Raw genomic sequence first — 26597 nt, 5'->3', positions numbered from 1 at the left:
CCATTCACTACCAGTTGGCAAGGAGGACCACAATCCAGATTGAATATGGGTCACACATGGCCCAAAGTGCAGCATGACTGCTGAGTTGCTAAGCAAGTGACCATCAGTGGGCCCGGGTGTCTGGTGAAAATACTCTTGCCAGTGCAGTCAATGGTCTGGGCATTTGAGAGTTTTCAATTATGGTTTTGTTTTTTGTTTTTTGTTTTTTTTTTTTTTTTTTTTGTCCATGTGCTGTAATGCCCCACAGAAACAACCTATAGAAGAGAGGTCTGTATTGGCTCCTGGTTTAAGGTGATGCAATCCATGTGGTAGCTAATCTTGGTTGTCTTCTGGGTGCAACTAGAACCCGAGCTGCTGAGCACTCCTTCCTGGGAGGGATTTTCTTAGATTAGTTGAGGCAGGAAGATTCCCCTACACCTGGGCCACACCTTCTGGTGGCAGTCCACAGGAAAGGACACCGAAGAGGGAAGCTTTGTTTTTTCCTGCTTACCCTCATTCTCACTGGCAAGTGCATCTACCCTGTGGCTGAGGCATCCCTTCCCTGGGATTAGAATCCACCGTGTCTTTGGGGTTTCAACTTAGACTGAAGATCAGCAGTCACAGAGCCGTTAAAACCAAGCTGGAAGTGGTGGTGACTCATAAGCCTGATGGCTAGCCTCTCAGCAACTGACTCCCCAGATCCTAAAGGTTCTACGATCTCCTTACATACCAGTTAGGGACCAGCTGTTGAAACATACCACCTTGTGGGGACAGTTCATATTCAAACCCAGACAAGGGGTTCTGTGCTTTTAAGGACAGTGGATTTGGATTATTTCCTGCAGAATAGTAATGAGAAGCTGGGTGCCTCTTAGCAATGAAGACCTAGGAGGAGGGCCAGCAGGACTTTTGGTAGTTTCCTAATAGGCAGCTGCCTCCTGTAGGCCAAAGGACAAGCTGAGGAGAAAACGCATTTAAACGTCATGAATCTCAAGGCTCTCGCAAGTGTTCAGCCGCTGTGACCTGTTATAGTGAGGTCAGTGTTCTGGCTGAAAAAAACCCGAGACTCCAAAATGTGAGATAGGGACATGAGAAGATAGCCCAGTGACAGGACTGGGTACTCCTGCCAAAATCTAGAATCCCCCCATGCAGGAAGATGTGCAAACGTCTCTCCCTGTAAGACAACCCCTGTCTTCCCTCCCCAGCCAGCAGCTGCCTCATTACCTCCCTTGGTCATCAGACTAAGAACTAAGATTAAATCCAGCAGCGCCCTGGGCCTAATGATAGAGATTATGCTAAAGCGGACTCCTTAGAATTCCCCTGCACACACTGTCGGGGGTAGAAGAATACTAAGAGACTGAATTGCAAAGATACTGGACCAAGGGACTAAATGGGAAAAGTGAGCATGCAAAAGATACACCCAGGGTCAGTTTCTCAAGGCATGGTTTTTAACACCTTTGGCATGAACTCCAAGGGTCGGGGCAAAGCCATTGTTATGTGGCTTTCTAAATGCCTGAGTTACCACAGCAGATGGTAAAAGATAATGAAAACAGTTGGAAAATACGATGAGAAACAGTTCAAATTACTTGGAATGAACAACATTCATTTCTAGTTTTGTACCAGGGCTATGTTAGCTCGCCCACCCTCTGTCTTAATATAGTCCGAAGAGATCTGGGCCATCTGGACACCACACAGAACGTCACGTCAAACCGTTACACCAATAAAACAAAGGCATGGCTAGAATGCGGAGGCCTTGATTAGAAACAGGTGTCCCACAGGGCAGGCAGCGAACCCCACGGAGAGTCCAGGTTGGGCCACTACAGAGAAGCTTCTAGGAATGATATTTGTGCACACGGATGTACATCCCGTGGAGGAAGAGCCACTGGACAGCTGCATCAGCCAGTCGACATTGGTCCATCTTCAGCAGCAGGCATGAGGGGCGTGTGAAGGGAGTGACTGCAGCGGCAGAAATGGGATCCCGAGACAGGCCCACCGCACAAATAGTCGCTTAACCAAGACCAATACGACCGCTCCTGCCCGTGACCAAACCCAGCGCCGGGTGTTCAATATGGCATTGCTTCCCAAAGAAACTAGCAGGCCACGTGGTGGCAAGTTTGTGACATTAGGCTCTACTCTTTCTGAGGGGACCTGCAGCTCCTTCTCACAGGAGCCAAGTCCTATTTCACTTCTGAGTTGTCCTTTGCCTTTCACACTAACATCCGAATCAGCCTATGAAATTCCTGGTCCTTGGGTGCAAAATTCTATATAACATAACACACACACACACACACACACACACAAGAGATGTACATCAGAGCAAAGCACGGTCAGGCTCGGCCCCATGCCTTGAGATCCATGGGCCGTATCCCACCTTGTACCACCCAGAGACAGACAGCCCGACAGGGCCTTTGGGTGGCCTGTTGAAGATAGAGCTGAGGCACTGGCTGAGAGGTGAAAGTCTGCAAAGGTCAGGTGATATCCTCCTAAAGGTGATACATGTGGCTGGGAACCGTAGGAGAGCAGTGTGAATGGAGCCAATCACCACTATTCTCCGTGACTTCTGGGGGTGGGGGGGAATCTACTTCCGGTCTCAAACTATGGGCTCCTCCAGGTGAAAAATCCATTTCCCTGACAGGGACACAGTTGGGAAGGGAAAGAGGAAGCAGTCTACTGAATTATGGATGCCACCTAGATGTTTTAGACTGGTTGTATGCAGGACCATCAGGTAGGAAGAGGAATCACTCTCATGGCCAGAGCAATTAACTCTGATTAGCAGGTTAGGGGCTGCTTCTGTACAGTAGAGACGGGAAGAAGATGAAGACCCCAGGTGACCCACTTAGGTATTTTGCAGGGTTTTTTAGCTCCTGTTGGAACTGTAGACAGAAGCAAGGCTTTAGAAAGGTGTGGTTACAAACAGCACGGATGACTGCATAAGCCCACCCTCAGAGCCGCGATGCTAGAGATGGATGAGATGAGTTCCAGTGGGGAGCAGAAGACGAAGCTCTCCAACCCCCTGCAGCCCCCAGGAGACGACATTTGAAAGATCCCTTTCTTCTAACTTTTCTCTGGGTGGAGAGAGGTATAGGGTCTCGGGAGGAGCTCCTCTCCCCAGCATACCTGAGAGATAGATTGCGCGAGGTTTGGACTCCTGTAGCCGTGACAGTGAACTGTGCCGAGGGCTTCCGAAGGAAGAACCTGCAATGAGAGGCGCCACGATAGCAGGCGCCACTGCAACATGAATGCCATAGCTACGTTCTTCCTAGCTCCTCTTCGCTGGGGCCTGAGTGCAGCGGCCATGATAGAGCCCAGATGTTTCTACCCGATGGGCCTTCTTTCCAAGACAATCTCTAACCTGGGCTTTCGTCCCTGTCACCTAGCCAAGACTTTCTTGAAGCTTTTATTATTTGAAGGCTTCTTTTTTTTTTTTTAAATTTTTATTAATTACACTTTATTCACTTTGTATCCCCCCCCCCCGTGAACATCTCCTCCTCCCCTCCCAATCACACCCTTCCTCCCCCTTCTCTACGAATGCCCCTCCCCAAGTCCACTGATAGGGGAAGTCTTCCTCTGCTTTCTTCTGTTCCTAGTCTATCAGGTCTCATCAGGACTGGCTGCATTGTCTTCCTCTGTGGCCTGGTAAGGCTGCTCCCCCTTGAAGGGAAGGTGATCAAAGAGCAGGCCAATCAGTTCATGTCAGAGACAGTCCCTGTTCCCATTACTATGGAGCCCACTTGGACACTAAACTGCCATGGGCTACCTCTGTGCAGGGGTTCTAGGTTATCTCCATGCATAGTCCTTGGTTGGAGAGAGACAGGCACCTCCTTCTGTCTCTCCCTTCCTTGCTATTGGGTCTAAATCTCTCCCCCACTGATTTTGTTCTCCTGCTCTTTTCTTATTTCACAGGTTTTTCGCAGGATAAAGCTCTTACTTAGCCCTTTAAATCTAACTTAACATCTATATCCTGGTGACAGGGTGAGTTAATTTTCCCTGTTGTAAAAAGAAGTGGTAAGTGTAGTAAGTAGGGTTAGGTCATTATTCTGAGGTCCAAATTAATTTTTCTATTATTTTTTAAAAGGAAAAATTGAAGAGTGGTGGATAGAAGGAGCCAGAGGGGATAGTAGCTCCACCAGGAGACCAACAAAGCTAATAAATTTGGAGGGTCCTGCAGAGATTGATGCACCAACCAAGGACCATGCATAGAGAGGACCTGGACCCTCTGCTCAGATGTAGCCAGTAGGCAGCTCAGTCTCCATGAGCGCTCCACAGTAGGGGAGCAGGTGTTGTCTCTGACATGGAACCTGTTACCAGCTCTTTGGTCACTTACCCCCGGCACACCTTGCCTGGCCACAGAGGAAGAGGATCCAGGCAATCCTGATGAGACTTGATAGGCTAGGGTCAGATGATAGGGAAGGAGAGCTCCCTCTTTCTGTGATTTAGGGGAGGGAGATGAGAGGACGAGGAAGAAAGAGTGGGACTGGGAGGAGACAAAGGATGGGGCTACAGTCAAGATATAAAGTGAATAAATTATAAAAATATTAAAAAAAATTTTAAATGAAAAAAAAAGAAAAAGGGTAAAATTGTAATAATAACCAGGCACAGTGGTGCACACCTGAAATCCCAGCACTCAGAGAGACAGAGGCAGGCGGATCTCTGTGAGTTCGAGGCCAACCTGGTCTACAAAGCAAGTCCAGGACAGCCAAGGCTACACAGAGAAACCCTGTCTCAAAAAAAATTAATAAATAAATAAAAATTGTAATGATAATCAGAAAATTACTTGATAGAGCTGGAGAGATGTCTCCATTGTTAAGAGCACTTGCTTTTCTTCAAGAGGACCTGAGTTTAGCAACCAGCACCTAAGTCAGGGAGCTCACAACTGCCTGTAACTCCAGGTCCCAGAGATCAGGTGCCGTAGGACATCTAGGCCCCCCATACAAAGGTGGTGACATCCACATATAGAAACACACACATAAATAAGAACAAATATCTAAAAGGGGAAAAAGGTGTTATTCTTTGCTATTATTTGAAACCATAAGTTTTTTCTTTGTTTACCTAATGACTAAATATACACTTTGTCATGGTGTCTTTATTGCTTATAGATTAGAGAAACTATAAAGTCAGACAAATCGGTGCTTTGTAAAGGAAACGGCTTTCATCTAGTGCAAAAGCAAAAGTTAAAAGCTGATGCTACAAACCTCTCCCTTGTCTTCATTCTGGCTAAGTAGGCAGAACTGCTGAATGCTGCTTAATTGTTAGGTACAAAAAAATCATAGCACAGTGCACACGTGCTCAGTGTTAAGCGATCAGAGGTAGGCTTTAAGCAGCGCTAATTGTTATTGTATTTTCCTATCACATGCTGGGGTGGCAATTCATTAAAGGTGGCACTTAGATCAACAGTTAGATCAACCTTTACCCTAGGCACACAGCTTTTCTCTGCCTCCAAAGTGTGTCTCCAAGAAAACAAATAAGGACAAGGTTAATTTCATGTTTGCTGGACAAAAAGAAGACTATAATGAATAATTAGTGTTTAGACTATAGTAGCACACATTTTAAGACATTTATGGTATGAAAAACAAAGCATCTTACTCTGAAGCAGTTCTTTATTTACTAAAGGAAAATACATTGATGATGGCTCGGTTTCTATAGATTTATCATTCTAATGGATCCTGAAAATAAAACCATCTGTGCTAAATTTTCATTTATGCTTTACATCAAGATGCCCTTTATCCCTGCTTATACAGCTGGGAAACAGAAAACACAATAATTAGAATTCTGAAGAACTCATGGGAGGAGAAGTGTATGGGAGATTATACCTGACACACTTTACGAGAGAGAGAGAGAGAGAGAGAGAGAGAGAGAGAGAGAATTTTACACAATCATGCTGAATTGAAAAAACAAAACAAAACAACTATTTCCCAAACAGGAGTGCACAGTTCAAATTTAGAATTTTCAGCTTCTTGTGGGGTTTAATTGTTATAAGAGACCCAGTCAATTGAAAAAAAGAGACATAAATATTTCCAAGTCATTCTACTTAGAGAAACAAGTGTATTATACAGGTAATTCTTATCTTTATTGACTGCAATAAAAGTGAAGACTGGGACACTGCAAGGTTTAATTAGAAAATCAAATCAACAGTCTGAAGCTCATTCCTTAAACAAGTGGCTCTTGATTTAGCTGCACATTAGGGCAACCTGGGGAGCTTGCACAGTCTCTCCACCTAGGTCCACTCAAGATCAATTAAATGAGAATTACTGACATTTTTAACTCTACAGGTGATTCCAGTGTGTTTCCAAGACTGGCACAGATTTCCTTGGACACAAAAGTTATTTTAAGCTTTAAACCATATTCATGTAAGTCACAAATTAAATATCTACAGCTCCACAAAAGAATGCTTACCAGATGACCTTCAGTTTTGTCAGAGAAGTTCAGAAAGTGATATTTCAGGAATGATAACTGGTTAACACTGCATCAGCTTTTCAGTCCCAGAAGTGGCCATGCAGCCCGATTTTAAGCCCTGATATAGAAGAGCATCCATGCTGGATGTTTTCTTTCTGGGATGAGGGGGGAAATGGAGCTTCACTCCTACACCTATACCCCTGGCCCAGGACTACGCTCTACACCCTGAACAGAAGAGGATATCTGTCCATCAGAAAGCATCAGTATGAGAATAGATAAAGGCTATGTTGTCTATCACTACACACAAGTTAACTCAAGTATCAGTGCTCTTAACTGTGTAGCTACGGGGTGACTAACTTTTGGATAGATTCTGATCTAACTACAGATTAAACTTTATGTTGTAGCACATAGCCTCAAAAACATCTAGAAATATGGAGGTCTCCATTGAGATAATTTGATGGGTGGAGAACGGATAAAGTTACTGGGTTACAAACAAAATCATAGGGTGGAACTCTTTTTTGGTATTATCCTATAAAAATGAAAAATACTTTCTTACCCCAAATAAGTAAAACTCCTAGATTGCATTGACAGCTTAGGAGACTTGATTTAAAATGCATTACTTCTAATAATTACACCTTTGGTATATAACAAGTTTTTTTTTTTTTTTTTTTAATCCTCCTTGGTGAAGAGGCAAATGAGTAGTAGGGGGTTAGCATGTATGTTCAAGCAGCTACTTGGATGTGTCTTTTACAAGATGGGGTGCTGCTGTCTCTGGAATTAATGACATGAATATCCCCAGGTTGTGTGGGAGGGTATTGTGGTGGTTTGAATACCTATGGCCCCTACAGTCTCATGTGTTTGGACTTAGGATTAGAAGCAGTGTAACAATTCAAGTGGGACTTAATGGGACATACTAGTAGGAGTATGGAAAACAGTGGTGCTGAGGGTGAATTGAACTGTGCTTCAAGAGGCTTCAGAGGAGGAGTATATTTGTATGTGGCCTAGAAACCATTCTTGTGATGTTTTGGCTAAGAATGTGGCTGCTTCTTGCCTGACTAAACTGAAGAGTTTTGGATTAATTGTATTGGCAGAGGAAATCTCAAAACAGCCTGTTGTTGACTCTGTCATCTGGTTATTAGTATTTGCTGTTATGCAGGTCTATAATGAAAAGAAGGAGCAAAGAAAAATGTGCAATTTGAGGGAGAAAAGGTGCACCAGGAAGTGGAATGGAGCAAGTCCTATGTTCAAAGAGATAAACAGATTTTTTTTTTTAAGCCTGATGTTAAATGAAATAAAGGGAATGGTGACCTCAGGCCTAGAATCTTCTAGCTAAGATTCTAACTTGTGAAAAGGAATTAAAGGAAAGTTTAGTCCAGACCTGGTGGTACATGCCTTTAATCCCACCACTTGGGGAATACAGGCCATTGGATCTCTGAGTTCAAGGCGAACCTGATACACAGAGCAAGTTCCAGTGCAGTCAAGCTTAGGAAACCATCAAAATCAGAAAGCCAGTGAAGATGTAGTGGAATGAGGTGGCCATGTTCCAGTAAGCAGCAGAACTTAGCAGCTCCCAGGACATGGTTTTTGCTTTAGAGTCAAGGACAGAAGTAAGGAGCGATGGAATCTTCTTCCATAAAAGCTGCTGAGGCCAGGTGTGTGGCAGGGGTGTTCCTGCATGGAGGCTCAGAGAGGCCAAGGAGTGAAGCTGTGAGGGTGCTGCCTGGATTGCCTTGGAGACCCCAGGATGTTGGAGATGCTACAGTTTTGGGATACCTACTGAGGAAAGCCGCTAACAGGAAGCCCAAGAGAAAGAAGTGTGTTACAGTCAACAAAGCTGAAAGGAGTTGGAGATCTGAGTGCGCTTTGACATCAGACATGGAGATGCAAAATTTAGAGTTTACTCAGCTGTTTTTTTTGGTCTTGCTTTAGTCCAGTATTTCCTCACTATGTTCTCTTTCCTCCCTTTTGGAGAAGCAATGTATATCCTGTACCATTGTGTGTTGGAAGTATGTGATTTGCTTTTTCACTTTGATTTTGCAGGGGATTACAGTTAAGAGATTGCATAGGTCTCAGAAGAGACTTTGAAGTTGGACTAAATGCATTTTGCATTATGATATGGCTACAAGCGTATGGGAACCAAGGAGTGGAATGTGGTGGTTTGAATAGGAATGGCTCCCATAGGCTCATGTATTTGAATGCTTGGCTTATAGGGAGAGGCACTATTAGGAGGTGTGGCCTTGTTGGAGTAGATGTGGCTTTGTTGGAGGAAGTGTATCACTAGGGGCAAGTTTTAAAGTCTCACATGCTCACACCAGGCCCAGCATAGCATTGCCTCTTCCTGCTGCTTGCCAATCCAGATATAGAACTCTTGGTTCCTTCTCCAACATCATTTCTGCCTGTGTTTGCCATGATTTGTGCCATGACAATAATGGATTATACCTCTGACTATGTCAGCCAGCCCCAGTTGAATATTTTCCTTTATAAGAGTTGCCATAGTCATGGTTTCTCTTCACAGCAACAGAAAACCTAAAAAAGAGAGGTGTATTCTGTAGCTCTGTGTGTGTGTGTGGGGGGGAGAGCATTTACTTGTTAAGAGTTTGTAAGTGCCTGATATTGTCTTCACTATAGTGTCTACTCAATAGAGAGTGCAAACCAGGCTCTTGCAGGCCTTGTATTCTTGTTCCTTATTCTTTTTTTCTTCAGCGTTTATAAAAGAGTCAGTGGAGTCCAGTTAATTAAAACAGTCCAGAGGTAGCCACATTGAATTTGGAACCCAGCTCTTGGAACCAAAGCTAGTGTATCCCCTTCCTTCATTGAATGAGAAAAAGTCACTTTAAAATTTCTTTTTTAAATTAAATTTTATTTTTTATATTAATTACAGTTTACTCACTTTGTATCCCAGCTGTAGCTCCCTTCCTCATTCCCTCCAAATCCAACCCTCCCTACCTCCCTCCCACATCTCCTCCCATGCCCCTCTCCAACTCCACTGATAGGGGAGGTTCTCCTCCCCTTCCATCTGGTCTATCAGGTCTCATCGGGACTGGGTGTATTGCCCTCCTCTGTGGCCTGGTAAGGCTGCCACGCCCTCAGGGGGAGGTGATCAAAGAGCAGACCACTGAGTTCATGTCAGAGACAGTCCTTGTTCCCGTTACTTGGTAACCCATTTGGACACTGAGCTGCCATGGGCTACATTTGATATAACCTAAAATTCCTTTTTAATGTATTTGTTTTTAAATTATCATACAAAGTAATTGGTTTTATTCTGAAACTTTCATACATAAATATATATGTGTACATATTTATACTTGTTCTTAGTTAATCCCTCAATGTTCTTCCTACCCCACCTCCCCTCCTCTTTCCAGTCTCTTTCCTAGCTTCAAATATTACTTCTTTCTCCCTTTTTGTCACGGATATCACATTATTTTCTTCTGCTCCCCTCTCCCTTCAAAGCTCTGCACTGCATAAGTCTCCTTTCTGCTCTCACTCCCTACACACTCTTGGGTGCAAGGGGAGTTAAAGGTATTTGTCACAACAAAGGCAGACACGTATTTGTGAAGTCTGTGTGCTGAGCAGTATGGATGGATACCCGAGCAGTAAGTATGGCTTCTAACCTAGAGAACGACGCGATATTATGTACTTTACTTCTCAAGCGGAACGTCTCAAAGAGCAAGACACTGAGGGAGGTGAAAGATAAGAAAATCTTAAGGTCAGTGTCTCAGTCACTGTTCTATTGCTGTGAAGCCACACCATGACCTAGGCAACTATTATAGAGGAAAGCATTTAACCAGAGGCTTGCTTACAGGTTCAGAAGTTTAGTCCATTATCATCATGGTGAGGAGCATGGCAGAAGCATAGCAGCACTCACGGCACTAGGATACTGAGAGCTACATCCTTATCTTTAGGTCAAGGAAAGAAAAGAGAGAGACTGGGCTTCTTTTAGGCTTTTGAAACCTCAAAGCCTCTCCCCCAACCCCAGTCACACACTTCCTCCAACAAAGGCCACCTTACTCTGGTAAGGCCATACCTCCTAGTCTTTCTCAAACAGTTATACTCCTTGGTGACTAAGCATTCAAATATATAAGCCTATGGGGGCCATTCTCATTCAAACCACCACAGTCAGTACAGAGATCAAGTCCTACATTTTCATCTTTTCCAGATGTAGGGGGCTGGTCTCTGCCAAAGATATGTCCAGACCTAAATCCACAGAATATGTAAATATGATTGTATTTGGATAAAGGGTCTTTGCGGGTATGATTAGGAACTGGAAATATTATTTTGGTGGGTCCCAAAAACAAGCTGTCGAGAGTTCCTTTTATAAGGTCTTGGTTTTCTGGATAAGAGAATTGAAAGTCAGACTCAGAAGAAATGTAACTCAAGGACAATTTAATTATTAAAGTTTGCTTTTATTGGTGTTTTAAGGGTGCTTTTTAAAAATCTTATTTGTGTGTGTACTTGCAATGTTGCATGTGTGGAGGTCACAGGATAGTTTGGGTTCCATGGATTAAATTCATGTCTGTCCTCAGGCTTGGGTCAAACACCTTTACTTGCTGAGCCATCTAAACATCATTGTGTGTGTGTGTTTGAGTAAACAATAGGGCCAACAAACTAGAGATCTTGACAACTTCCGGGAAGAGGGATCTGGGTAAGGAAAATTTTAAGCTTTTCAAATTATTGGTGAAGAAAGCAGGCAGGATCAATAACAGAATTTGAAGCACATGGTACATGGTGATTGGCAGAGGAGTTTTCAGAAAAAAAAAAAAAAAAAAATCCAGGGAGCAAAGGTAATCAAACTTAGTATTGGGCCTGGTATCTGAAGTGGGGAGATATGAAAAGGGAAGTGGAAAAGTTATAATCAGTTGTAATTTAGAAAATCAGGCAGGCTGAGTAGTGAGGGTCTGTAAGCAACTGCCTAACAGAAGCTTCAGGGATACTCCTAAGCACACATTTCATTGAGGAGACAATTAGCCTCCCATCTTAACATGCCTTTTGGTTTACCATATTTTGTAACTTTCCAGAACAAATAGCTTTCTGAGATGCATTTTCCAGTCCAGATGATTTACAGGCCCATTTGGATCAACTCTGGAGGGTCTAATACGTTCTTGTAATTTTATCTTTTGATCGGTGCCAGATGTATGACTCAGGTCTTTTTTTTTTCTTTCGTTAGAAAACTGAAGCTTTTTAAAAATTATTATTAAAGTAAAACTAAATAGTGACATATCCATACTTTATCAGGATATTTTTAGCCTTTCTTTGATGGGTTTCAATCAAGCCCTGCTCCATCATTCTTTTCATGAAGTATTTATGGAATTTATTTTCATAAGCCTCTTGTAACTGTATGACATTTCAAATATCGAAGGCCCTCCTTTCACACTGTAATTCTAAGAAGGATCAACTGTGGCATTTTCCACTTTCTTAAAATAGATGACAAAGATTCAGGAGGCAGGGTCCACAGGGGACTTTGGGGTCGAGGCTGATTTGCGAGCTATCTAACACAATGACAAGCATTCTTAAAACAAAAGATTTGGAGGAAAGGAAGGCAGATGCAGGGACCGAAGCCTGGACCGCCTGGAGCACCAGGCTTGTAAAGTTATTTCACTCTTTAGGGCTTCAAAGGAGCCCAGCCCGTCAGCACCTGCATTTCATAACTGCTAGGCAGTAAGGTTCTGGTGTTCTGAGTGTTCTGTGGTCGTGGGGTCCCCTGAAACTGGATTTACAGTGAGCCGCTAGATAGGTGCTGGGAATGGAATTCGGGTCCTCTCCAAGAGCACAAACAGCTAAGCATCTCTGCAGCCCCCACGACCAAGGTTATCACCTCAATCGCTTCCCCGTCGAAATGGTGGTAATACCTTAAGTACATATTCTGAAGTGGTAAGTGGTAAAATGTCCCAGCATGACCGACATTAAAAACGCCAAACATTTATGGAGAGCCTTTGCACAACCGCTTACTGTGTTAATTTGCCCAGCGATTCACACCTAGCGTGGGGAATATGGGAGACATGGGGAAACAAAATTGTAACTGAGCCGACTCTGGTAGAGCTTTTATTCTCCGGGCTGTGCTGACGGAAAAACACTCAAATGAACGCCCCGTAACAAGAGATCTAATCCCGATAGCCACCCGGACGGCAGAACTAATTGCATCTTAACTCCTTCAGGAACTGGGCGGCCCTCGCGAGAACCTGCGCCTTTCCCAGAGTCTGCAGGCTCAGACGTCACTCTTCGGAGCCACTGACTGGTCTCCCACCGGACGGATCCCTGCAAGGGCCAAAACCCGCGCAGCCGTCGCGTCTACAGATGAGGTGTGGCGAAATGGACCAATAGAAACTACAGAGTTCGTTTTCCCCTCTAAGCTCCACCTCTTGACCCCACGCCGTGGCGGGAAAGAGGTCAGAGGTCGCGGGGCGGGGCAAAATGCGGAAGCGGAAGCGGCGGTAGGTGGCGGAACTCCATGAGCGGCTGCCGCACGTGTGCGGTGAGTGTTACGGAGGGAGGTGGTGCGGCTGTGCCGGGCTAGCTTCCGCCGGCCGCTCTGAGCCGGGAGGGTCTGCGGGGCCGTAGGCGAACGGGCATCTGCAGACCCGCACCCGGGACAGCCTGCGTGGCTGCTTTGATGGCTCGGAGTTGAGGGGTTGGCGGGAGTTAGAGGGACGAGCTTCGCTTTCCAACTCGGGTCGATGCGAGTCACAGCCCGCCCGTCCCATGACAGACATTGTCCATAGGAGCAGTGCAGGGAAAACTGAAGACGGGATCCTTAAGCCGAGATCTAAATTATGGTGGCAGTATGCTAAGCAAAGGCTGTTCCGGAGATGGGAGTTAGGAGTACCGTGGACAAAATAAAGGAAAGGGTAGAACTTTGGAGCCATGGTGCCGAGTTTCTTTTATTTTTGTGGAATGGAAAGCACTTTTCTTCGTGTTCCTATGCATATAGAAAGGTGGAGAATTATTAGGGGGGAAAAAAAACTGGAAGGCTCGTGACAGGCCTTGATTCTCTTAAAGAAAATTTACATTGAGTGTTGGTGGTAGAGGTAGAAGTGTTCTTAAGGGAATTGCAGAGTAAGTTACTGATGGGTTCAAGATGACTAACACACCAAAAAGTAAATATCAGGAGCGATGTCCCGGTTTTCTCTTTGGGCAGTTGAGTAGATGATGCCCCGTTGGCTTCAGAAAGAACCGGCAGGGAGAGAAAGATGGTAGTTTGCACTGGAAATGCAGAGGATTAGGTTCCAGACATTAAGCATAAGATGTCAGTTATATGCATAGTGTTGAGGACACAGGTCTGTAGGTCTAGGTAAAACCTACTGTGCTCGTCTTTGCTCTTGGGGTACCATTAATTAATCTGATAGTGAAGTAAGATGGCAAACACTGCTTTAAATGATCAGGGGTAACATCATCAGGAGTAAATCATGACTACCCATATATCTTTGGTTCTGTGAGAACATTGCTTCTTTGCTACCACAAAGAATGCTGCCCCTTCCCCTGGCCCAAGCATAACTTCAGTCTAATAAAAATCTTAAACCCCAAAGGGGACATAACCTGCAAAATACAAAGAAAATGTAATAGCCAAAGTAAATGTATCTTGGAAAAGGAAGAGGACATGAATTGGAAAATTGATTTCCAAATAAACCTTATGTTATACTATTGTTAATTTCTTAAGTTTCATTACACTGTCATTAAGTTGATAGGGGAAGCTGGGTAAAAGATGTATAGGTTCAATATCTTTTTACAACTCTTTTGTAAGGCATATAATTTCAAAATAGAATATGCAGACAGAATATATAAGTAAAGGTGTCTTTAGAAACCTACAGTGAGGGCCAACAGCACAATTGATTAGCATGTGATATTTACATGAAACCTATATGCAGAAATGCATATGTGTATGTAATGTCTTACCAAGTGGTAAACTGCCTTTACAATTGAAATGCCCAGTAGGAAGCCGAGCAGTTCTCGTGCTGGAATTACAGGTACACATCACTGTACCCTCTTAATGCAGTGCTGGGCATCAGTGTTTCCTGGAGAAAGTGGTTGTATAAGACTTGAGAAGTCTTATCATTTCAGTCTTTGCAATGGGTAGTTTATAGTAGCAAATTAAAGAATTTGAAAAACCTTCACTTGCTGACTATTGTTATTTAATTTACTGAGTCTCAAATATATTTTAACCTAGGACCCTGCCATTTTTTTTTCCCTTCTCAGGACATTCTAGTGTCCTGAGGAATCAATCCTGTTGTGTTTTGTTTTGATTTTTGGAACAGTATCTCACTATGTAACCCAGCCTGGCCTCTAGCTTATGTTGCCTAGAGTGGCCCCAAACTCACAGTGATCCATTTGCCTCAGTTTTGGTGCTAAGATAACAAGTGTGTAATTCAACACATGCAGCAAGTAATTAATTCTTGAATGAAAGTTTCTCATCTGGCAACACTGTCTAGGAGTTCTTGCAGGTGACTCTGTGGGTCATTTAGAAATGAGTGAACATGTAACTTTGAGAAAGGTAAACAGGAGCCTGGTGACTTTTGCCTTTGTATCTCTGTTCTACTTTGTGCAGAGTTTGTAGGTTAGTGGGATGTGTCTGTTACCTCTGCTCACTGAACTGGACAGGTGAAGGGGTTAGGCAGATCCCTTGATGTCAGCAAGCCATTTGGCTGCCTCGAAAACAGTCGGCCAGCAACCTTTGTTTTAGTTTTATTGTGTTTTCTTTCATTAAATTGCAATGTGTGCTGAGTGTAGCCTCGGCCCATATTGCTGGTGCCAGGCTTTCTAATGCCAAGGCATCAAATGGCAACATTGCCATTGCTCATCACAAGTCTTCCCAGACACGGTGTTTCCTCTTACAAGCAGTGTATGTTTAGCCTGTGCTGTTGTGCCCAGGTGTTTTACACACTAGCCACTGTGAACGCATGCTCTGAGTTCTTGTGCTGGGATCTTTTTTTTGCCCTCGGTTTTGGTGTCTTAGCGGTAACTGTGTGCTTGGTGGACTTGAGAGCCCCAGGTTGTGCCTGGATGCCTTATACTGCTTCTGAACTCAAGGGTTACATGTGCCGTGACTATTTAATGACCCTTACTGAATGAGCAAGTCGGTAATTCTTTATGGTTTTGGCTTTTGTTTTCCAGAGGTGCTATGATGGAAGTCAAAGGGAAGAAGAAATTTACAGGAAAGAGTCCACAGGCATCACAAGGAAAGAGTAAATTTCATAAAAACAGCGGTAAGAGAGCCTTGCCCAAGTGTGCTTCCCAAGTCTTGACTACGGGTGAGGGGGAAGAGGTTTGTAGCAGGTGTCGCCCTCTTCATGGGCTCAGATTGCAGTAAACATGGGAGAAAGAGGCCACTGCTGCTGTCCACAAGTTAACCTGTTCCTCTTGGAATTTCAGCGTTTACGAAATTGCCAGAGTAATTGGGAAATTTTCATTTGTCGGCAATTGATGTGACCTCATGGTATTAACATTCATTCACTAAACAATTCATTTTAATGTTTGATGAGCTGGAATTAGCCAATATACACATCTTTTGCCTTCTGAATTTCAAATGGTGATGCCTCTGTTAGTCCATCAGGTGTCAGTATTGCAGAGTAGAAAAATCAAGGCCTAGCTAGATCACTGTTTACTACGCAATTTTACACTTTCTCTCATAATGGTCTTAAGGCATAGCTGTTGCGATTGGCATCCTATTTGTTAGTTATCTGTAAGCTTTTTGACCAGAAATTTTAACCAAATAATTTTATTAATGGCCTTCAAGATTTTTCTCAAAATTAGACATCTTCAGAAATACTTTTTAATTCATTTTTATGATACACTTTCTTAACTTCAGTAGTGAGCATTTTGTTCTTGAACCATTGATTAAGATTTTTGTATAAATACTGATGGTAAAGTCAATAACCTCTAGCATATGCATGAAACTGCAGAAGTATGCCAAGCTAACAATAGTGGTTGTTTCTAGGAGGTAAATTATGGTTTGTTGTGAATCCCTCTACTTCCCAAGGCTTACATCACAACCTATCCTACAATTTTCTAATCAGAATGCTTTTTTAATTTTGATTTGATTATTTAAATCCTAATCTATTGAAAAGGGTTAATGTATATTTGAGAATAAGGCTGTCTGGTGCACCAAAGGGCTGGTTCTCTGCAGCGTGTACTTGAGTAGATACCAGAGAGTTAGGCTCAGAATCAGAGAACTAATATGTATTCCTTTTTACCACCAGATTCTAGTTCTTCAAAGACTTTCCCAAAGAAAGTCACTAAGGAAGGCGGGCCTAAGGTCACATCTAAGAACTTTGAGAAAGGTGCCACAAAACCTGGCAGAAAGGGTGTGAAGCAGTTCAAGAACAAGCCACAAGGGGGCAAAGGACCGAAGGACAAATTCCAGAAGGCAGATAAATTCAACAAGAAGAGGAAATTCCAGCCAGATGGCAAAAGTGATGGTAAGTGTGGCTCTTAGAGGTATTGCAGAAGCTTCCCTGTGCCAAGTGTTGACCGAACTGTGGTGCACACGTCCTCCACGCTGTGTCTGAGGATGCTTGTGTTTCTACACAGGCAACATGTTGGTGTGAGGGAAGGAAGCACAGAATGGCTTAGGTAACCAACAGCATTTTTCCTTGTCAAAATTTCTCATTCTAGGGCTAGACAGATAGCTCAGTGGTTAAGATTGCTATAGAGGACCCGAGTTCAATTTCCAGTTACCCTCATGGTGCCTCGTAACCATTCATAACTCCAGGTCAAGGGTGTCATGTCCTCTTCTTACCTCCTCAGACCCTGAGCACACATGCAGTGCACAGACACTCATGCAGTCAAAACACTCATAAGATGAATCTAGAAATACATATTTTTAAACATTTTCTCATGCTTAAAAATCTTTATTTCTTCAGCCAAGGAATTAAGCTAATTTTTTCCTCCGGTGGAAACATTTCTTTCTGAAGGCCAAATTGAGTATTTGTTCGTTTATTCATCAGGTATTTACTTTGGGTTTTCTTTTTTCTCTTTTTTTTTCTCTCTCTTTCTTTTCTCTTTCTTTGTGTCTTTCTCTCTCTCTCTCTCTCTCTCTCTCTCTTTTTTTTTAAAGCATTGTCTCACCGTGTGGCTCTAGGTGGCCAGGAACTCACCATGTAGACCAGGATGGCCCTGAATTCACAGATCCACCTTCACTCACTGTCATGTCCAGCCAACGTTTTTTATTCATTGTGTTAGAAGCGAGGTATAGTTTTTAAATCAGTAACCGTACAGGGTGCGACTAAACATGGAAGCTGACCCACGGTGTTCCTGCTGAAGTGTCAGCTGTGGTGAAGTAGGAGCTTTAGAGACTGTGCTCTCATTTATAGACTGGGGCTTAGGCCAGGCTAATATAATCAAGTTCTTCAACAGTTCATGTTCAGTAATGGTTCTGGGTGTGTAGTACATATCCCATAGATTTAGTCATTTAATTCTTTTAGGACAAATTGCTCCCTGGTGAAAAGTGTTCCTGGGGCTTCTGTGTGTTGTTGGAATGAAATGCGAATCTCTTCACGGTGTACGTGGAATCCCTTCTCGCCCAGCATTTGCTCAGTTGTACAGTGTGGCCCTGTTGTGCTTTGTCCTTTGTTGGTCTCAAGCAAGCAGCTTCTTTATACTGACCTACACACTCCATTCTGCCCGCCATATTTGTATTGTTTCTACTACCAGATGGCTGTGAACAAGGAACTTGATGTGTGATACCTGCTTCCCTAGCCGGGGGGCCTGATTAAAATCCTGTCCACCTCACGCTCTAAGAAGTAAATAATTCAGGACAGCGCTCAGAGTGCTGGAGTTTTGCTTTTGTTTTATTTTTGATGTTTGGATTGAGCAAAGGGCCTCATACATGCAAGTGCTCTCTCAGTAAGCTTCACCGCCAGCTCTTAAACATGGGTTTCTAAAGGAATTTTTCCTGTTTCAGTCTGGGTTGATTTGTTTCCATTGAAAACTCTGACTTAAAGCCAGTTGTCTGTATTCTTACTAGGTATCCTGTTAGGAATAATAAGCCATTAAAATGGTTGAGCTCAGGCCAGCCAGGGTAGTACATGCACTTACTGAGTTTGAGGCCACCTTGTGCTTCAGAGGGAGATCTTTTCTTTTAACAGGCTATTGAATGAATCATTTTTAGACAACTTTTAAATGTAAAGACTAGCTAAAAATTGTGAAATGTAAATATCTGGAAAATTATATTTTCTCCTTGTAATGAGTATTGGTCCTAGTGATTGTCCTCAGTACTAAATTTGTGTTTGTGTATAGTATGGGGAATGCTAAACTAATCAAATCTGAATCTAGAGTCAGCAGCCAAGAAACCCAAATGGGATGACTTCAAAAAGAAGAAGAAAGAGCTGAAGCAGAGCAGGCAGATCAGCGACAAGACCAACTACGACATTGTGGTCCGAGCAAAGCACATTTGGGAGAGCTTGAGAAGGTACTGCCACTTCCCTGTGGTTAACAGTGCCTCCCTCCGAGACCAGGGAGACACAGAGGTGTACCCTGCAGAGACAGGCCATCTGAGCATCAGAGGCGGCACCTGGCTTCTTTGTTGCCTACTCACAGCCCCTGTCACAGCAGCCGTGTGGATGTCAGTCTAGTGCAGACGTGTGAGACCATTAGGATAGTGTCACATAGCTTTATGGAAATGCAGAGAGTCAAATGGATTCGCTACCTATCCTGAAAGATTTCTCAGAAAATGAAGGAGGATTTCTTATCAGCTAGGTTTTGAGATGTTTAAGTATTTGCTATCTGAGATTGTTTTATTATTTTTCTTTGCTTCTGAAGTTCTGGCTGTTAAGGTTTAGATTGATGCATAAAATTATACCTTGTGAGATGAGTTTCTGCCTCTGAGAAAATTACTTTTGTCTGCCTGCTCCAGAATAATAATTTTAATGGCAGGGGTTTGCTGCCTTCAAAGGAAAAACTACACTGAACTTGTGACCATATATTGCATGGTGTTTGGTTTTCATGTTTAAAATAACTTTGTCTATGCTTCTGCAGAAAAGATTGTGACAAAGAAAAAAGAGTGAAGCTGATGAGTGATTTGCAGAAGTTGATTCAAGGAAAAATTAAAACTGTGAGTAGACTGTGCTCAACATTCCAACTTAAATAAAATCCAAGTTGCCTTTGCTCTGAGGGAAGAGTAGTTGCCGTTTGTGACAGGGGACCTGGCTAGTGTTGTGCACAGGTGCTATTTAAGTGTTAGGGCCTAAGTGTAAATGAAATTCTTTTGTTTCATGAATACCTTATGTATTGCCTCGGGTGTCCTTGCATATTTTTAGTGGGCTTGAGTTTGACTGCAGCTCATGGTCACTTGTGTTCATGAGAGTGCTCACAATTTTCAGATTTTGGAGCAACAGATTTTGATGAGAAATGCTAGTTCAAATTGAGGGGCCATAGTGCTGTAGAATTGTGACAGGATCCCGAAGTCATAACCTCTAGTATTTCTTTTACCTGTAATTGTCATTATTTGTATGTGGTTATGGTTATCCATGCAGCAACACTTTGGGATTGGTCATTTCCACGTCATTACCTGTTAATGTTCAAGGAAATGAAGCAGCAGTCCATGTAAGCCTGTGGGTGAAGTTTTAATTAGGATTGGAATTTGAAAGGTAGTAGAATGTTTCTGAGTCTTGCATTTATTTCAGCTATCAAATGTGATAGGAGTCACAGCCAAATAATAGTGTGCCATATAACTAATCATACTTCTGTCTCAAGCAGTCTAGGTGCAGTTTAAGTTGAAAATTGTGTAAATAGTAAGAAACATGATGGTGCAGACATTCTGAGTTCAGAAAGCTCCAACCATTTTCCTACAGATTGCCTTTGCACATGATTCAACACGCGTGATCCAGTGCTTCATTCAGTATGGGAATGAAGAGCAGAGGAAGCAAGCTTTTGAAGAACTGCAAGGTAGTGTTAATTGTAGCTGCATTTTTGTTGTTGTCACTTTATTGGGTTCTTATGTCTACCACCCTTTTCTACCCCAGTGCCTTCCAACTGCTGAACACTGGGTAGACTAGACAGAAGGTTAGAGGGGGGAGGGGGCGTAGGTCTCTTTAGACTACTTTGAACTCCTTGGGGCAAGTCTAATCTTTGTCTGTAGGATATCTCCAGCCAGCAGCCAGCATTCCAGTAAACAGCAAGAGCAGAAGCATCATCAGGAAGCAGCAGTCACCTCCTCAGAGCATCCCCAGCCCCTCAGAGCTCTGCACTTTTATACCCTGCAATGGTCTCCAGAATTCCAAATGTAAACTACCCTCCGCTGGCACAAATTATGCCCGTCCTAGAGTAGAAGACAAACCATAGTTAGTGACTGTGGACAGTCTGAAGCAGCCTCGTATCCCACACCTGGGATTAAAACAGAAGCATTCATATAACATAGCTGTGTTTTGAAAGAAACCAGAATTCTCACTATAGTTAATATGCACTATGTTTATCACTTGTAATAAAGTCACTTTTTTTTGAATGCTGAAGAATATACTAGAGAATAATTCTGTGTTTTCTGCAAGATCATTTCTGTTGCTATGCTTCTTTGCCTGGGACAAGTAGAGTTAGCCGTGTTCCAGAGTCATGCCCGTGTTTTATTCTGTTTCTGGAGAACTGCAGTGAGGATGGCAGATCTTTGAGACGCTTTGTTTTCCCCACCAGGTGACTTGGTTGAATTAAGTAAAGCCAAATATTCCAGGAATATTGTTAAGAAATTTCTCATGTATGGGTAAGTTATCATAAAGTGTTTGGTTTCTTAACTTTTGGCTTTGTGGATTCCACTTTTGAGCAAATATTACTTAAAAATTTAAGTTATAGAACAAAGCATTGGAATAATTAATTTAGGATTATTAGTATTTAGAGGGATATAGGTTGAGAGGGACAGATAAACAGACTCTGAGGCAGGTCATTGTGTTAGCACATGTCAGGGTAGGATGATTTTCTTAATGATGTACAGTTGGTACTTATCTAGAACAGCCTTTTGGGTGCGAGAGTGTGCCAGAATATGACAGCAGCAAAAAATACATGACATGCAACTGGCAAGATTTTTTTCCTAAGCACTCCTGGCTGTTATCAGCTCCCCAAATGCTTTAAAATAAATCCTGTTTTAAAGAAAATTGGAATTTATTTTATTTTCGTTTACTCCCTGAACTCTTACCTTCTCCTTCCCTTACTTTCCCTGTGCTCTAGTTGAAGGACTTCCGAGGGCACTTTCTATGTACTGCACAGTTCTTCATGAATCATAGTTCATTTAGTTCTCTCAGCAGTGTGTTGCAGTTTTATGAATGAAGAGGCTGAGGCACATAGAAGTTAAAGACTTCAGTGGCTGTAGCTTAGTGGTAGAGGATTTGCTTTGCATGCATGAGGTCCTAGGTTCCATCCTCAGTACTGCCAAAGATAAAATAAGAAAGAACCTGTTCAGCTCCTTACGCTGGTCAGCAGAGCCAGGCTTTCTCACTGAAGAGTCCAGCCGACTTTGTCTTCTAGGCGCTGAGGTAAAAAACACAGGGAAGTTGATCTGCCCACTCACAAGCTTTTCTGGGTAGACGTGCCCTCTCTAAAACAAACATTAGTGAGTTGGCCTTTGGAGAAGTAAGTTTTAGATTTATTGTCACCCAGATTTCTCCTGCCGTCATTTACTTTTCCCATGTTTCTGTTGACTTCAGAAGCAAACCACAGATTGCAGAGATAATCAGAAGCTTTAAAGGTCACGTGAGGAAGATGCTGCGGCACTCAGAGGCATCAGCCATTGTGGAGTATGCATACAACGACAAAGCGATTTTGGAACAGAGGAACATGCTGACAGAGGAGCTCTATGGGAACACGTTTCAGCTTTACAAGGTAGTGTTTCTAGAAGTTCATTCCCAGTGTGTTTATTTTTCTGTGTGGTCTCTAAGCTTCAGGGTCCTTTATTGAGGATATGTCTGGTTCCTTTGTTCTCTTGGATTATATGTCTCTGCAGTAGGAGCAAGTGCTTATTCTGTGCCCTGTCCTCCAGAATGCTGCCTTTGAAAATCCCCTTTGGCCTAGGCTGTGTTTGTTGCTTTCAGCTGCTGTGTGTGTGATGCCTCAGCATTCTCTGTCTGCAGCCAGTCTGAGATTAAAGACGGCAGTAGTGAGCGGAGCTTTGTACCTGCTCTGAAGCCAGATCTGGCTGTGGTGTGCTGGACTCCCTCTTGTTCCCTTCTGTCGTGTTTCTTCCAGTTTGGCCTTACCTTTGTCCAGGTTGGACCTGGAGAAGAAGGGGACTAGAGACCTGGCATTGGATGAAGGGTAGAAGTTGGATCTGAGAGCAGCCAGTGATGGGACTAAGACCTATTTCAGACTCTGGGACATGGGTGTACAAGTGATAGGAAGGCGTGTGGAGTGACTGTAGGGCTGCCCCCATTAGCTTCAGTTCCTGAGTTGAGTTGCTGCAGCATTTCTGTTGTGACACACAGCTTTGGGAATAGCCAGCCAACTATGTAACACACCAAGACAAGGATTTGTGATTAGGTACGTGCTAGGTTCTTAGTAAGACTGGATGGCTGGTGATTTGGTTAGTTTCCATGGGTTACACATCCTATGACTCAACCAACCAAAACCATTAAGAAAAACAAGTTTGTATTGGATATGTATAGATTTTGTTCCTTGTTCTGTAAACCACATAGTAAAATAACTATTTGCAGAGCATTTATGTTTTGTTAGGTCCTATAAGTAGCCCTAAGGTGATTTAAAATATGCCAAAGGATTATATGGGTTATATATAAATACTTTCATGTTCTATGTGAGAGTCTTAGGCATCATTACGTTTTTATATTCTTGGGGGGATATATCATGTTTTTACATATATTGCAAGGGCCAGTCCTCCACAGGAATGACCACACACTGGCAGACGTATAAAAAGGGAATCCGATCATGAGGAATTATTCTGCTGCATTGTAAACATTTGTTTTATAAATATGAAACATCTCAAATTTATTTTAAACTCAATTAACATGGCTATAATTCTTGGCTTGTTCTGAAGTGATTACATTTGGAAGTGGTTGATTTTTCTTGTTTTCAGTCAGCAGATCACCCAACTCTGGACAAGGTGCTAGAGGTGCAGCCGGGAAAGCTAGAGCTTATTATGGATGAAATGAAGCAGATTCTGACTCCAATGGCTCAAAAGTAAGAGGGTTTTTATTAACAGATCGAAAGAGGCATTTGAAGGCGCCACATCTTACATAATCCTTGCCAGAAAGAGAGTGTGTTTCCTCCCTCCTGTTAATAATGAATCATACATAAGAGGATCAAACATTCTGTTTGAAACCGTACTTGATGATACAGGTAGACATTGTTCTTCTTCATGTAGTATCTTATTGGCTAATTTGTAATAGTGTTGTTGTTTGTTTTTTTTTTTTTTTTTTTTTGAGACTGGGTTTCTCTATATAGTTTTGGCTATCCTGGAACTTACTCTGTTGACCAGGCTGGTCTAGAACTCTTAGAGATCTGATTGCCTCTGCCTCGTGAGTGCTAGGATTAAAGGCATGCGTCACCATCATCCGGCTTTATAAACCTCCTTAAAATGATAAAACTTTTTTTTTCTTTTTCCAAAATAAAGTATTATACTGAGCCCTTGTGTGTTAAATAGCTTTATAAATTCAGTTAGTTGTTTAAACTGCACTATTGGTTTAGAAGTTTGTGCTTGTTGCTTTCATGTCTGTAGTACCTTAACCAAATGGTTGAGTACACAGCTTCTGGGAACAGGCCGGATGGGTGTGACTCCATACATCCAGTGTTAGCATAAACAGCTTCACCTCTCACCAGGTTCAACTCTGGGCCTCTGGAATTGATGTGATAATAGTACATCTTTGTAGAGTTTTACGAAGATGAAATGGGCTAATATTTGCGAAGCCCTTAGAAGAGGATGAAAACATCCCTTTCTGTGGTGTGTTTGCATGTGAACATGTAGGTCCTTGATCTTGAACATCAGCCTGCACTGAACTCCTTAATTCCCCTCACATCGCAGTAGGAGGAGGCATAGGTTAAGTAGGGGTTGCCACTGCTGGTGGCACTTTTGCAGTCCATTCAAATTGTAATGCTGTTAAAATTATTTTTGGAACTAAGACATTTTGAAGAATACTTGACAGGAAATCACCATTAAGAATTTGGTGTACATGTGAATTTTTAATAAAATCTCCAATTGGGGGTGGGGGCCCTGCGGCCGATAGATAGACCATGGGCTCGAACATGCTGGGACTAGAGCATCATCTCACTGTAGAGCTGGAAATTTGTATCCTGGTCTCGGTTACAATGACACTAAACCAGTGTCACAGCCTAATTTTTTTTAACGTCTTAGTGTGGCTGAAAGATGCAGTTGATTCATGACAATGTATTTGGTAAAAACCACTTCACTCGTTTAGATTTTAGGACTGATGGGGTACCTGTCTTTGTGTGGCTCTTTTGCTAAATCTGATTTGTTTGTTTGTTTTCTGTTTCCAGGGAGGCTGTGATTAAACACTCACTGGTTCATAAAGTATTCTTGGACTTTTTTACCCATGCACCCCCAAAACTTCGATCAGTAAGTTCGTGGTTTCTGTTTTTTGTAAAGCTAGCATGGTGGCACACACTTTTGATAATTGGCACTTGGGGGCCTGAGGCAGGATGATAATCATGAATTTGAGGTTTAGCATGAGCTCCATTATAACTAAGCCAGTCTGGACTGTGGTATGAGACTTGTCTCAGAAAACAGAACAAGCTATGAAAATGTATAGGGAAAGCCATGTAGGACCCTGCAAGGGTACCCTGATGTACATAGTTCTTTAGAAATGTCAGGGTTCCTTCCTTTCTCACTTAGATAACCCTCTAACCAGGTGCTGAACAAATCTCCCCTAAATATTTCTCTTTAATGCCCTCCCCAGAAAATAATAGAATTGACCCCAGTTTTATTAATGCCACTGAATTTTTACATTTTAGTTACAATCCAGAGATTGTCCTCTATAGCTAATCTAATCTGAAAGGTAACTTACATTGGAGGATTACTTAGTGTTCTGATAGTTTTAAATTTAAAAAAAAAATGCCATTTTAAAAGGTTAAGGGAGGATACTTAATGTAAAACTAAATGGCCCGTGAACGCCTGGACCTTATCTGATAGAAGGTGGAGGACCAGTGAAGGTAATTGCACTGCCCTTCCAGTCAGCAGTGGGAATACAAATGAGAATTCACACTTTAGTTCCTTGAACTTTGCCTGCCTCATCAAGTCGTGAGCTATTGTTCATTTGCTCTCATTTTCTAATCACAGGGGCTGACTGAAAGAACACATCTGGTTTCTCCTGACAAACATGCCTGTCACACATTGCTGGGAATTTTGAAGCCCAATTAACATGTAGAATAATTTCTTTGCAGCTACCCGCTCCTCGCCCCCAAAGCTTGTGACCGGAAGAACAGTACTTGCTCTCTTAGGGATTTTCCTCTTCCCTACAGAACTCAGTATCTTAGGGGTTTTTTGTGGTTAGTGTGTTTTAGTGACAGGAGAAGGCAGCATTCAGTCACAGCAAATATTTGGAGTGGGTGTAAAATGACATGCCCTCCTCCAGAGATCTTGGAGGCACAATTGGAACCAGTGTTACCCCTCTAGCCCAACAGCTTTCTATTAATTCTTTGAGAATTTCAAACATGTACTTGTGTTTCGATCATACTAAGCCCCATTTCTCCCCCTAATTCCTCCCAGATTCACCTCAATTTTATATCTTTTTTTTTTTTTTTTTGTTTAATTGTAACCTATGGAGTTGTGCTGCCCATATATTCACAGCTGTGGGGCCATCCACTGGCCCTACTATGAAAGAGCAGCTGTTCTGGGGGCTGCCCCTCCCCATTCTTCCGCTATTTCCCTAAGCCCTGAGGGGGGAAGCTATGATTTAAACACCCCATTTATTGTGGAACACTTTTAGAGAAATTCTTCAGTTGAGATAAGTGACCTGAAATCTGTTGTTGAGATTCATCCTGGGGGAGGGTGGTACTTTCAGGTGAAACGCAGCCCTTCCTCTTTTCAGACTTTGTATTTGTTTACCTAAGATTTTTATTTGGGATCCCTGTAGCTATTAGATTACAGAATTCATTTATATTATCCTGGGTACTCATACTTTAAAAATAAGAAATTAATTTTTTTAACACAAGCGTTAATTGTGAGTAAAGGCCTATCCTAACTGTTAGCACAGAGATTTCATTGAGTGTTTTTTTGGTAAACAATTCATATGACCTGTGGAGATCCAGTCCTGGACTACATTAAAACTCAGACACTTCAGTCAGGATGAGTTTTG

At 42.6% G+C, this 26597-nt stretch overlaps 1 protein-coding gene across 1 annotated transcript in view; it reads left to right on the top strand.

Moving 5' to 3' along the window:
- The first annotated feature begins 12758 nt into the window (after positions 1–12758).
- Positions 12759–26597, top strand: part of Pum3 (pumilio RNA binding family member 3) — a 35006-nt gene continuing 21167 nt past the window's right edge. Inside the window, exons 1-10 of the mRNA XM_021654836.2 lie at positions 12759–12838; positions 15472–15563; positions 16557–16775; positions 18631–18766; positions 19333–19408; positions 20148–20241; positions 20980–21046; positions 21984–22158; positions 23363–23466; positions 24781–24859. Coding sequence (XP_021510511.1) covers positions 15479–15563; positions 16557–16775; positions 18631–18766; positions 19333–19408; positions 20148–20241; positions 20980–21046; positions 21984–22158; positions 23363–23466; positions 24781–24859 — 1035 coding nt within the window. The 5' untranslated portion in view covers positions 12759–12838; positions 15472–15478. The remainder of the gene's footprint in view (positions 12839–15471; positions 15564–16556; positions 16776–18630; positions 18767–19332; positions 19409–20147; positions 20242–20979; positions 21047–21983; positions 22159–23362; positions 23467–24780; positions 24860–26597) is intronic.

Source organism: Meriones unguiculatus, chromosome 1, assembly GCF_030254825.1.
Source record: "Meriones unguiculatus strain TT.TT164.6M chromosome 1, Bangor_MerUng_6.1, whole genome shotgun sequence".
NCBI lineage: Eukaryota > Metazoa > Chordata > Mammalia > Rodentia > Muridae > Meriones > Meriones unguiculatus.
The sequence above is the reverse complement of the archived record's forward strand: the minus strand, read 5'-3'. Positions and strand labels throughout refer to the sequence as shown.